This window comes from Dipodomys merriami, unplaced genomic scaffold (assembly GCF_024711535.1).
Source record: "Dipodomys merriami isolate MVZ:Mamm:240054 unplaced genomic scaffold, mDipMer1.0.p SCAF_125, whole genome shotgun sequence".
Taxonomy (NCBI): Eukaryota; Metazoa; Chordata; class Mammalia; order Rodentia; family Heteromyidae; genus Dipodomys; species Dipodomys merriami.
In genome coordinates, this window is record NW_027202549.1 from 810727 (window position 1) to 823791 (window position 13065).

General features: G+C 52.1%; 1 protein-coding gene, 1 long non-coding RNA gene and 1 pseudogene across 5 annotated transcripts in view; 2 read left to right on the top strand and 1 right to left on the bottom strand.

Annotated features, from left to right (window-relative positions):
* LOC138823987 (uncharacterized) overlaps nucleotides 1-9216 on the bottom strand; it is a 32007-nt gene extending 22791 nt beyond the window's left edge. For 2 of the 4 annotated variants that reach the window (XR_011370973.1, XR_011370974.1), the window contains exons 1-2: nucleotides 8952-9216; nucleotides 6574-6635 (exon numbers count right to left, since the gene is read on the bottom strand). This is a non-coding gene — a long non-coding RNA (uncharacterized lncRNA). The remainder of the gene's footprint in view (nucleotides 1-6573; nucleotides 6636-8951) is intronic. The other 2 variants (XR_011370975.1, XR_011370972.1) reach the window with 1 other exon arrangement.
* Nucleotides 1122-4044, top strand: LOC138824098 (proteasome subunit beta type-6-like; annotated as a pseudogene).
* A 652-nt stretch (nucleotides 9217-9868) lies between the features above and the next one.
* Nucleotides 9869-13065, top strand: part of Setd2 (SET domain containing 2, histone lysine methyltransferase) — a 71654-nt gene continuing 68457 nt past the window's right edge. The window contains exon 1 of the mRNA XM_070017547.1: nucleotides 9869-9987. Coding sequence (XP_069873648.1) covers nucleotides 9917-9987 — 71 coding nt within the window. The 5' untranslated portion in view covers nucleotides 9869-9916. The remainder of the gene's footprint in view (nucleotides 9988-13065) is intronic.

The following is a 13065-nucleotide window of genomic DNA, read 5'->3' on the forward strand; positions in this document are numbered from 1 at the left end:
GACAGGACTGACCCATAAACATTTTTTAAAATACTTGACAGAAACTACCTCCAAGCAATAGTGACAATTTCTCTATTAAGTCCTCCTAAAATCAGAGCTGAGGATTGCTTTTATCTGTGGCCTTATCAAAACTACTGCCTGTGATGTTATTCACACTTCAACCTCCTCCCTTCTTCGCTTCCTTTTTTTTTTTTTTAGCTGGTCATGGGGCTTGAACTTTGGGTCTGGGCACTGTCCCTGACCTTTTGCTCAAGGCTAGCACTTTCCCACTTAAGCCACAGCATCACTTCCGGTTTTCTGGTGGTTCACTGGAGATAAGTGTCTCACGGACTTCCCTGCCAGGGATGGCTTTGAAGCCTGATCCTCTGACTTCAGCATCCTAAGTAGCTAGGATTATAGGTGTGAGCCACTGGTGCCCAGCTTTTCTTCCTTTTCTATAAAACCTGGAAGTTCTTGTGAGCACTCTGAAAAATATGACTTTGGGGTGGCTGAACCTCATTACCTACTTTTCCCTATGTGGCCACACGGAATTCCTTCCTTCCCTTTCCTTCCTTCCTTCCCTTCCTTTTTCCTTGCCCTTCACCCTACTTGTCTCATATCAGGACAGGTGGCTGAGTCCAGTCTGCTGGGACTCCAGAAGCCCTGGCTCTTGCTCCATCACTCCAAGAACACTAATACCACTGAGAGACTGAATATAGAAATAAGACAATGACCAGACCAGATGTAACAACCTTGGATCAATCATCGTTAGCCACTAGCCTAGGAAACCAATGCATTATCTATAATAACCAGCCTACTCTCTATATGATGTATAGCAATCCAGGCACTGGTGGCTCAAGCCTGTCATCCTAGCTACTCAGGAGGTTTAGATCTGAGGATTGCGGTTCCAAAGCCAGCCTGGGCAGGAAAGCTCATGAGACTCTGATCTCCAATGAACTACCAGAAAACCAGAAGTGGTGCTATGGCTCAACTTGTGGAGCGTTTGCCTTGAGCTGAACAGCTCAGGGGCAACAACAAGGCCCAGAATTCAAGCCCCACGACCGACTGAAATAAAAGATATACAGCAAGCTAGACTATTATTGAAACCAGCTCAAGCTTTGTGGTAGCATTGGAGGAAGAAGATGGCAGCCACCTTAGTACGTGTAGGAGGAATTGGTCCTTCCCCCAGAATGGGGACCCGAGGCCATTGCTCCTGACTGGGAAAACTGGGTAGTGACCACAGGGACCACCGTCATGGCTGTGCAGTTTGACAGGGGTGTGGTTCTAGGGGCTGACTCCAGGGGGTCCTACATCCTAAACCCAGTGATGGACAAGCTGACCCCTATTCGTGACCGAATTTTCTGCTGTTGCTCAGGCTTAGCAGCTGATACCCAAGCAGCAGCGGGTGCTGTCACTTATGAGCTTGGTTTCCACCACGTTGAACTTAATGAGCCTCCACTGGTTCACAATCAGCCAGTCTTTTTAAGGAAATATGTGAAAGACCTGATGGCAGGAATCATCATGGACCCTGAACAAAATGGGCCAGGTGTACTCAGTTCTTGTAACAAACAATAGAAATGATCCCTGAAAGTATAGTGTTTGTACTCAGTTCTTATGGGAGGTATGATGGCGAGACAGCCCTTTGCCAAGAGGCTCTGGGAGCTTTTATCTATGGCTGTGTGGATGCTACATACCAAGAAGGAATGTCGGAGGATGAATGTCTGCAGTTCACTGCCAGTGCTCTTGCTTGGGCCATGGAACAGATGGCTACATCAGAGGCTCGATCTTCCTGGCAGCTATTAAAAAATCAGGAGTGGAGCAGCAGGTCCTTATACCTAAATTCAGTGAAGTCACTGTCCCCCTGAATTCTGAGATTCCAGAATACAAGAGACAACCCCCCAATACGAATATGAAATTTCATAAAGTTTATCAAAAAAATAAATCAGCTCAAGCAACCACCTCTGTAAAAATTAACCCCAAACTGGGTTCTCATGGTTCATGCTTGTCATCCTAGCTACTTCAGGAGACTGAGATCTAAGGATTGTGGTTCTAAGCCAGCCTAGACAGGAAAGATTGCGAGCCTCTTATCTCCAAATAACCCCCAAAAAGTTGTGGCTCACGTGGTAGAGAGCTAGCCTGGAACAAAAGGAGCTCAGGGCCAATGCCCAGGCCTTGAGTTTAAGCCCCAAGACCAACACACACACACACACACACACACACACACACACACACACACACACACACACACACACACACACACACACACACACACACACACACACACACAGGGCCAATGCCTAGGCCTTGAGTTTAAGCCCCAAGACCAACACACACACACACACACACACACACACACACACACACACACACACACACACACACACACACGATTAATAATAGCTACCTCAAATATGCTCCCCTTTCAATTGCACACAGGATGCTCCAGTTCTAATTATTCTGTTCGCAACTTCTCTTATGCCAATAGCTTTCAATCAGGGAATACTGAAGTCTCCCCCCGCACCCCCCCCCCCACTGAAAAGTTCATCCACTCCTTAGGCTGTGGTGTGGCCCCAGTAGTAGAGTACCTGCAGAGTAAGTACAGGCCCTGAGTTTAAACCCTAGGACCACTTTTAAACAAAACAAAACAAGGGGCTGGGAAGGTGGCTCAACAGTTAAGTGCCTGCTTATATGCATGAGGTCCTGGGTTAGATTCCTCAGCACCACATAGGCAGAAAAAGACCGGAAGTGGCACGGTGGCTCAAGTGGTAGAGCACTAGCCTTGAGCTGAAGAGCTGAGGACAGTGCCCAGGCCCAGAGTTCAAGCCCCATGACTGACCAAGACAAACAAACAAAAACATCTATTCGTTTGCATGCTTTGAGTTTCTGCAGTATTTCCTGACAGGTGGCTCTAAATTGATAGCTTTTGTCTCTTCTCCTTTGGTTGACATATAAGGTACAAGGTTCTAAATTGCTTCTATTTCCTAAGGCATATCTTATTTCCTGACATCACCTGAAAGGCAGCAAGGCAACTATAATTTGTGTGTGTGTGTGTGTGTTGGTTGTGGGGCTTGAACTCTGGGCCTGGGCGCTGTCCCTCAGCTCTTCAGCTCAAGGTGAGTGCTTTACCATTTGAGCCACAGTGCCACTTCCGGCTTTTCTGTTTATGTGGTGCTGAGGAATTGAACCCAGGATCTCATGCATGTGAGGCAAGCACTCTACCACTGAGCTACCTTCCCAGCTCCCAAGGGCACTATAATTGTGCTACTCAAAAAGCCAAGATCTGTGCAGCTGTGTGCTTCTCAGGGTATCTTAATTACTGAAATCCAACTGATTTAATTTACCCAGCACAATTAAGTGTTGCAATGACAGTAACATAGATGTAACCATCAGAGCTAATGGTCTGTCCTCTTGTGTTCCAATCTTCAAGGTTTTTGTGATTTTTTTTTTTTTTGGCATCAAAAATTTAGTGCTGAATTTAGTCATTGAAACACTCAACTTGACATGGCAAATTTCCCAGCAATTGTAGAAAATGTTCTCTTGGGACAATTTTCAATTAGGCTCAGGCAACGAAAAGGTACATTTCATTTGAAAGCTTTTGTGCAGGTGTGCCCAAGCGGTCAAATCCAATTAAACAGGGCCAAATGCCTTAATAGATGAAGATTTACTTTTTCATTAGGCTGTCTCTAGAGAGGGTTCAAGTATATAAAATAGTGAAATAAAAAAAATAAAAAAAAAAAGAAGAAGAAGAAGAAGAAGTTGGGTGCTGGTGGCTCACACTTATAATCCTAGCTACTCTGGAGGCTGAGATCTGAGGATTGCAGTTCAAAGCCAGCCCGGGCAGGAAAGTCCATGAAACTCTTATCGCTAAAATCACTCAGAAAAAGCTGGAAGCAGAGTTGTGGCTCAAATGGTAGAGAATTAGACTTGAGAAAAAGAATCTCAGGGACAGTGCCTAGTTCAAACCCCAGGACTAGCTCAAAAATCCAAGAACAATAACAACAAAATCACTTTTCAAGCGCACAGAGCCAATAATCCTCAATCCTATGTCCCACCCAGGTGGAGTAACAGGTACATATCTCAAGAGGCAGAAGAGATGTCATAGAAGAGACTGGTTGATAACTCTCACAACCTCTCCTGGCCTAGGCATTGTGCTCAGGTCCTGAGGCTTCTGCGTGAGAAAATCCTTGTGAATCAGAACGACATTGCTGCCAGAGGCCAATTTCATTATTGTAGGCCAGCAGGATGCGCTAAACCTGAGAGCCCTGAAATTCATAGGCCAGCCTCCACTGGATGATCCTGTGTGAAAACTTAACACTCTGTATAAGATTGATTTGTTTTCATTTTTGCAATTGTCCACAGGTGCAATTTTTAAAAAGTCAAATAAACAGCATATAATATATATATATATATATATTTTTTTCGGTTATGGGGCTGGAACTCTGAGTCTGGGTGCTGTCCCTGATCTCTTTGGCTCAAGGCAAGCCACTCTACCACTTTGAGCCACAGCACCACTTCCAGTTTCCTGGTGGTTCACTGGAGATAAAAGTCTTATAGACTTTGCGGCCTGGGCTGGCTTTGAACTGCGATCCTCAGATCTCAACGTCCTGAGTAGCTAGGGTTACAGGCATGAGCTACCAGTGCCTGGCTTCATGTGATTTTTTTTTTGACATTTTTTTTCCTTTAAACATATTTGGAAGGCTTTATGCAAGAGAGCTGGAGATAGTATCCAATAATGATGAAAACCAAATTATTCAGAGCTTTGGTCAGGAGGCTAGACTCAACTGTGAGTTTCAAGGATATCTTGTCCTTTTTTTTTTCCCTTATGCTTTGTCTTAGAATTAAAACTGTACACCCAAGGTGGGTATTAGTGGCTCATACCTGTAATCCCAGCTACACAGGAGGCTGAGATCTGAGGATAGTGATCGAAGCCAGCTGGGCGAAAAAGTCCCTGAGTCTCTTATCTCCAATTAACCTGGCAAAACTCTGGTAGGAGAACTGTGGCTCAAGTAGTTTAACAAGTTACCAGCCTTGAGGGACTTTAGACACACACACACACACACACACACACACACACACACACACACACACACACACACACACACACACACACAGAGCCTGAGTGCCAGTAGCTTATCTTTTTTTTTTTTGGTCAGTTGTGGGGCTTGAACTCTGGGCCTGGGCGCTGTCCCTCAGCTCTTCAGCTCAAGGCAAGAGCTCTACCACTTGAGCTACTGTGCCACTTCCGGTTTTCTGGTGGTTTATTGGAGATAGGATTCTCACGGTCTCTCCTGCCAGGGCTGGCTTTGAACCACGATCCTCAGATCTCAGCCTCCTGAGTAGCTAGGATTACAGGCGTGAGCCACCAGCACCCGGCTGCCAGTGGCTTATCTTTGTAATTTCAACTACTCAGATATAGAGGATGGTGGTTTGAAGCCATTCCAAGCAGTAGAGTCTGCTATACTTCATTTCAAAATAATCAACACAAGTGGTAGAGCAGTGGAGCAAGTAAGAGGCCTTGAGTTCAAACCCCAGTATAGCCAAAAACCAAACCAAACCAAAATGCAGGCCTTAAAAAACCCAAACTTAGCCGGGTACCAGTGGCTCACACCTGTCATCCTAGCTACTCAGGAAGATGAGATCTGAGGATCGCAGTTCAAAGCCAGCCTGGGCAGGAAAGTCCATGAGACTCTTATCTCCAACAAATCACCAGAAAATCCAAAGTGGCCCTGTGGTTCAAGTGGTAGAGTGGTAGCCTTGAGCTGAAGAGCTGAGGGACAGTGCCCAACTCCATAACAGACCAAAATAAAACTAAAACAAACAAACAAAAAACCCAACCTCAAAGAACTCTTAATACAATAATAGACAAAGGTACTGCCTGTAAAAATGTAGATCACTGACTGAGGACTGGACCTTAGAATTTCCCAGTAACCCTCAAGGTTTCATAGGCTTACTACATTTTGAGTTCTGACCAGAATAATGCTATCCTCAGGCCAGCAATTTAAGCTCAGCTGTGCCTCCTGTGAGAACTTCTTAGTTATTAAGCAGGAAACCTATACCTGCTTTTTCTCATTCACTTCAGCTTAGCTTCCTCTCACCTTATATATTTTTTTTTTCTTTTTTTGTACGTTGTGGAGCTTGAACTCTAGGCCTGGGTGCTGACCTTGAGCTCTTCAGCTCAAGGTGAGCACTCTACCACTTGAGCCACAGTGCTACTTCTGGTATTTTTTTATTGGTTTATTGGAGATAAGAGTCTCTCGGACTTTCCTGCTTGAGCTGGCTTTGAACTGTGATTCTCAACTCTCAGCCTCCTGAGTAGCTAGGATGACAGGCATGAGCCACCATTCTTAGGCTTAATATTATCATCTTACAATGAGGGAAATTAGTAACACTCATGATTTGTAAAGGAATTATGGAAAACTGGAACTTAGAAAGTCTAATAGGCCATGGACCTTTAGGTACCAGAGCAAATAAAAGATAAAAGGAACTGACTGAAAAAAAAAATAACTCTAATAAAACACTCCTACACAAAAAGAATATATGAAAAATTAATGGCGTCTATTTTCTAGATTGCATTTCAATAATTATGACACGTACCTTCAATTGTTTATTGGTTAAATCCAGTTCAAAATCAGTGGGAACCTCCACTCATTCCTTCACTAAAAACAACAAAAACCCAACAAGGTAATGATATAAACCACCACTTTCCAAAATGATCAATTGGTATTTACCAATTTACTGTACCCTCAAAATCGGGCTCATGTTTTGTTATTTATTTTTGCTGGTCTGAGCCCTGTTCTTGAGCTTCATTTGGCTCCAGGGTAGGGCTCTACCACCTGGACCACAGCTCCTTTTTTGAGGGTTAACTGGCTGGCTTGGAATCATCTTCAGATCTCAAGTCTTCCTGAAGTGGCTAGGATGGCAGGCGTGAACCCCTAAGTGCCCAGAGTTTGGTTTTTGTTTTTTTTGGGAGGGGGGTCCGGTCGTGGGGCCTGAACTCTGGGCCTGGGCGCTGTCCCTCAGCTCTTCAGCTCAAGGCTAGCGCTCTACCACTTGAGCCACAGCGCCACTTCCGGCTTTTTTCTTTTTGCTTATGTGGTGCTGAGGAATTGAACCCAGGGCCTCATGCATGCAAGGCAAGCGCTCTACCACTGAGCCACCTTCCCAGCCCCGAAGAGTTTTATGCAATTCTCTCCTTCCCCAAGTCATCCCACTCCCCCCAGGAGAAGTGATTGATAACACTCCCGCCACACATACCCCCATACCCTCCTCCACATCCCCCTTTCAAGATACAACCACTACCTCCAACCTTGCAGGCTTTTGGGGTGGGGGGGGCAGAATACCTTACAGAAGGTGGAAGGCAGAAGGTGAGGAGGGCAGAGCAGGAGTGGGGGAGGAGGTGTGCGGGCAGAGCAGGGGGGAGGAGGTGGGGGGGTCAGAGCAGGGGGGAGGAGTGGAAGGAGCAGAGCAGAGGGGGAAGGAGGTGTGGGGGGCAGAGCAGGGGGGAGGAGCTGTGGGGGGGAGGAGGTGTGAGGGGGCAGAGTAGGGGGGAGGAGGTGTGGGGGGCAGACTGGGGGGAGGTGTGGGGGGGCAGAGTGGGGGGGAGGAGGTGGGGGGGCAGAGTGGGGAGGGTGAGGAGGCGTGGGGGGCAGAGGGGAGGAGGTGGGGGGCAGAGCAGGGGGGAAGGAGGTGTGGGGGGGCAGAGCAGGGGGGAAGGAGGTGTGGGGGGGCAGAGCAGGGGAGGGAGGAGGTGGGGGGACAGAGCAGGGGGGAGGTGGGGGGCAGAGCAGAGGGGGAGGGGGGGCAGAGCAGGGGAGGGAGGAGGTGGGGGGACAGAGCAGGGGGGAGGTGGGGGGGCAGAGCAGAGGCGGAGGAGGTGTGGGGGGGCAGAGCAGGGGGGGAGGAGGTGGGGGGGCAGAGCAGGGGGGAGGAGTGGAAGGAGCAGAGCAGAGGGGGAAGGAGGTGTGGGGGGCAGAGCAGGGGGGAGGAGGTGTGGGGGGGAGGAGGTGTGAGAGGGCAGAGTAGGGGGGAGGAGGTGTGGGGGGCAGACTGGGGGGAGGTGTGGGGGGGCAGAGTGGGGGGGAGGAGGTGGGGGGGCAGAGTGGGGAGGGTGAGGAGGCGTGGGGGGCAGAGGGGAGGAGGTGGGGGGCAGAGCAGGGGGGAAGGAGGTGTGGGGGGCAGAGCAGGGGGGAAGGAGGTGTGGGGGGGCAGAGTAGGGGGGAGGAGGTGTGGGGGGCAGACTGGGGGGAGGTGTGGGGGGGCAGAGTGGGGGGGAGGAGGTGGGGGGGCAGAGTGGGGAGGGTGAGGAGGCGTGGGGGGCAGAGGGGAGGAGGTGGGGGGGCAGAGCAGGGGGGAAGGAGGTGTGGGGGGGCAGAGCAGGGGAGGGAGGAGGTGGGGGGACAGAGCAGGGGGGAGGTGGGGGGCAGAGCAGAGGGGGAGGGGGGGCAGAGCAGGGGAGGGAGGAGGTGGGGGGACAGAGCAGGGGGGAGGTGGGGGGGCAGAGCAGAGGGGGAGGGGGGGCAGAGCAGGGGAGGGAAGAGGTGGGGGGACAGAGCAGGGGGGAGTTGGGGGGCAGAGCAGAGGGGGAGGGGGGGCAGAGCAGGGGAGGGAGGAGGTGGGGGGACAGAGCAGGGGGGAGGTGGGGGGGCAGAGCAGAGGGGGAGGGGGGGCAGAGCAGGGGAGGGAGGAGGTGGGGGGACAGAGCAGGGGGGAGGTGGGGGGGCAGAGCAGAGGCGGAGGAGGTGTGGGGGGGCAGAGCAGGGGGGGAGGAGGTGGGGGGGCAGAGCAGGGGGGAGGAGGGGGGCGTGCTGGGCCTGGTAGCTCCCTTGGTGGAGTGAAGGGGAGGGGGGTGGCTGGAGAGATGAGGGGGGGCGGGTGAGAGACAGAGAGAAGAGAGCTCTGGGAAAGAGGGGATGAGGAGAGAGATAAAAAGAGGGGGTGCAACACCTCCCGGGAAGCGCCCCCACCGCGTTTACCTAAGGAGCCGGGCAAGGAAGAGCACTTCAGGGCCGCAGGTCCGGGGAAGGCTTCGGGGGTCAGGGAAGGCCGCGGAGGGGGGGGATGGGGGGGTCCCGGGAAGTCACGGAGGGAGACCGTCCCCTCCCGCCTCACCCCCGCCGCTCTCCCCCCCCCACCCAGGACCCCCGCGTCCGCCCCACTTCACCCCCGAGGCCCCCGGAGCTCATTGTTCCCGGAAGCCACCGGAGGCCCCCGGGTGCGCGGTTTGACAGACAAGACAAGGGGCGGGACCAGGGTGGGTGGGTGGAGGAAGTGGGAGCTCCGCCCCGCCCCCTGCGCTCCCTCCCACCCTCGGAACTCCCTCCACACACACCCCGGGAGGGCGGGGCGAGGCGGGGGGGGGGGGGGAGGGAGGAGATTTCGCGTGGCGGCCGCAGGCCAACGAACGGAGGGCGACGTCGGCCCCTCCCTCCCCTCCCCTTCCCCGCGAACGGGTGCGTCTCCCTTTAAGAGGCCGGAAGTGGGTGGGCGGGGTGGGCGTGGCTTGCGCGCGGCTCTTGCCGCCCCGCCCCTTTCTCGAGGCTGGGGAGGGGCGGGGGGAAGTGTGTGTGTGTGAGTGTGAGTGTGAGCGCGCGCGAGCGGCTGGCGGGCGCCGGAGGGAGGGAAAGCCTGAGAGAGAGAGACAGGGAAGGAAGAGGGAGGGCGGAAGACAGAGAGCGAGCGAGCGGGCCCGCCAGTCAGTCAGTCAGTCAGGCGGCGACGCGGGCCGCCCCGGCCGCCGGGTCCTCGCCCGGCCCGTCCTCTCCCCCCTCCCTCTCCCCCCCTCCCTCCCGTGCGCCCGCCCCGTCCCCTCCTCTTCCTCCCCCCCCCCCCGCCCGCGCCGCCCGTGCCGCGGGGAAGGGGGGCGGAGAAGCCCGCCGCGGCGTCGCCGCCGCCGCCGCCTCCCCGGCCTCCCGGCCTCCCGCCCGCCCCGCCGCTCCCCATGAAGCAGCTGCGGCCTCAGCCGCCTCCGAAAATGGGGGATTTCTACGACCCCGAGCACCCGACTCCGGAGTAAGTCCTCCCGCTCGGCCGGCGCGCGCAGGGCGGGCGGCGGGGGGGGGGGGGCTCTATTTTTATTTGATGATTGATCAGGAGGAGGATGATGATGATAGATATCTGTGCCCGCTCGGGGGTCTCCCCCTCCCCCCCCCCCCGCTGGGGCGAAGGCGTCCGTCGGTCTGTCCGTCCGTCGGTCCTGACGGGTGGATGGCGGGGCGGGGTGGGGGGGGAAGAAGCGGCGCGAGGGAGTAACGGGCCCCCGGACTTGAGCTCGGCCTGGGCGCGCGGCGGCGGCGGGGTGGGGGGGGGTTCGGTATAAGGGGGGGTTCGGGGTGTCGGGGGTGGGGGGGGACGGACGAAGGAAAGCAGGCCGTCTCCTTTGCGGGGGTTTTTGTGTGTGTGGTCTTCCTCCTCCTCATCATCTCGGGATAGTTTGGGGAGGGGGGGTTCTCTTCCCCCCCCCTGCACCCCTTCTCTCTCTCTCCCTCCTCCTCCTCCTCCTCCTCGCTCCCTGGCAGCGTTGGCGCCGAGAGTCGGCGTCGCAGCCATGGTTGTCGGGGCGGCCCGGTGGGGGAGGGGCGGCCAGGCCCGGCGGGGCTGCACCGGGGGGGGGAGAGAGAGAGGGGGGCAGTGGGGAGGGAGACACCGACCCCCTCCACCCACCCCACCTTCGATCTCAGCGGGGGGGGGTACCCGATGGGGATGAGGGGGGAGTGACGGGGAGAGGAAGGTCTGACCTCCCGCGCGCCAGCTTCTCTGTCCCCCCTCCTCCTTCCACCTCCGCGACCCAGAGCTGCCTGGTAACCCCCCCTCCACACACACACACACTTGCCCACCCTCTCCCTCCCTCCCCGTTCCCCACCCCCCCCACCCCCCGCCGGCCAAAGAGGGCGCCGACGAGCCTAGTAGGCCCGAGAATCCCCGGGCTCGAGTGGAAGTTCAGCCCGGGCGTCCGGCTCGGAACGTCGGCAAGGTCGTCACCGGAAGGGCCTAGCGCGCGTGTCCGCGCGCGCACGCGCGCACAAACACACACACATCTATATACACACACGCACACCGACACACTCGCGTGCCCGTCGTCGTCGTCGTCTGGCCTTAGGCCGCGATGAAGGTTTCAAACCCCCCCCTCCACCGTGCCTCTGTTTACCCTTTGGAGCTGGATTTATTTAAAAGAAAAACAAAAACCTTGGTCGTCTGATTTTCTTCCCCTTCTGGGAACTCTTTCATCTTGTCCCTCGTTAACGCTTCAGGGCTCCCCCCCCCCTTCTACACACACCTTTTTTGGGGGGGGAGGTTGGTGGGTTTTTTGTAATAATGGTGGTTGAGGTTGGTGGGGCTCCCCATTACCCCCGTTGTTGAGGTGACACTGGAGGTTTTGTTTTCCCACATCACGTTTTTCTTCACAGACCCTTGAGGTATTTTGGGGTTTTTTTTGCACACTTTCCAGGCACTGTTTTCCTTGGTTAATTTTTTTGCACACTTTCCAGGCAGTTTTCCTTGGTTAATTGTTTTGCACACTTTCCAGGCACTTTTCCTTGGTTGTTTTGCACACTTTCCAGGCACTGTTTTCCTTTTTTTTTTTTTTTGCACACTTTCCAGGCACTGTTTTCCTTGGTTAATTGGAAGCTCTTCACCTAAACGGATGGCTTTTTTTTTGGTTTTTGATTTTTTTTTTTTTGTTTTATTCCTTGTGAAGACTCAATTTTGGAATTCCCTAAAGAAGACAAGTGTTCTCCAAAACCAAAATAAGAGTCCTTTGCCCCAGTAGGTTTTATTTTATTTTTTTTTTTAATTTTTTTTTTTTGCCCCAGTAGGTTTTATTGTTGTTGCTGTGGATGATGTTGTTTTCAGTTTCAGACATTTTCACATCTGCTCTCCACATCTGATAGCTTGGGAAACTTCGACTCCAAGGAAGACCCACTTGTTGGTGTTTGGAAGTTTTAATCAAAGTTAATTGTTGATGGTGGGACAGTGCTGGCTGTAGAACTGTCAAACTTTGAGGACCCAAATGATCGAAGAGCTATTGCTCTTTTGACACATTTTATCCTCCCTACCCCCCCTTTTTTTTTTTTGGTAACACTTTGCTAAATCTTTTCACCTCCTCTGGCTTTTCCTTGGTAACTATTAGGTTTGCATGTGAGGTAGAAGGATTTTCTGTTGGGCTGTTGCTCATCTCTGAATACCCAGAAATCATTAATGTTGCTTTTCTAAAACACAATCCATCTCTTGGCATAGTAAGCGAACTCAACATGGCGGTTTTCTTTCATGTGCTCTTCACCATGGGTTAACATTATTTTGACTAAGCGGATTGACTGCAAAATCAAGTCTAGTAGCAAAGCTCATGTTACAGGGTTTTGGCTGGAGACTTGAAAAACCTCAAAAAAACTTGTGTTTCATGAGTCAGTAAATGCCAATTGAGCACTTAGCCAGTGCAAAGTAACCAGCCCTTGAATGGGAAAGTGCCTGTTCTCAGTTCCTCTTACCAGTTTGGTGAGGTCCTTTCACTTCTTTCTTAGGGGAAAAAACAAATTTTCATATGTGCAGGAAAGTGGACTCAAGTGCATCTTTGGTGGGCTCGAATGAGAAAGGAATAAAAAATGTTTTACACAGGTCTTGGAATCTTTATTTTTAATGCTTTTGTGGCTTCTAGTAGTTTTGGGTTTCTAGTAGTGCTAAGCAAGTTTTAATACATATCTTTCTTCCTTTTTATTAACTTGTATGGGACCTGTAAGGAATTATAAAATGTCCTCTTTCGTAATACTCCTAAGAACCAAAGGAAGGCTTGTTAGCGCTCCTGGACAGTATCATCTGTTTTACTTAAGGAAAATGAGAAGTAAAGTGACATATGTATTATGAGGAAGAAGTATGTACAAGTATGCAGGGGAAAGGAAGCACAAAACATGGATAAATTGGGATTTTTAGAGTCAGGCAGACTTTGGTTTAAAAACTAGTTTAACCTTGGATAAGTGATTTCATCTCTCTTGGGCATGGATTTTTTTCTTTTTCTTTTTGGAAATAGTTACATCCTAATTGGCAGCAGCAGCAGCTTACCAGTGCTGTTTGAAGGATTGAAGGAGATAATGCTTGAAA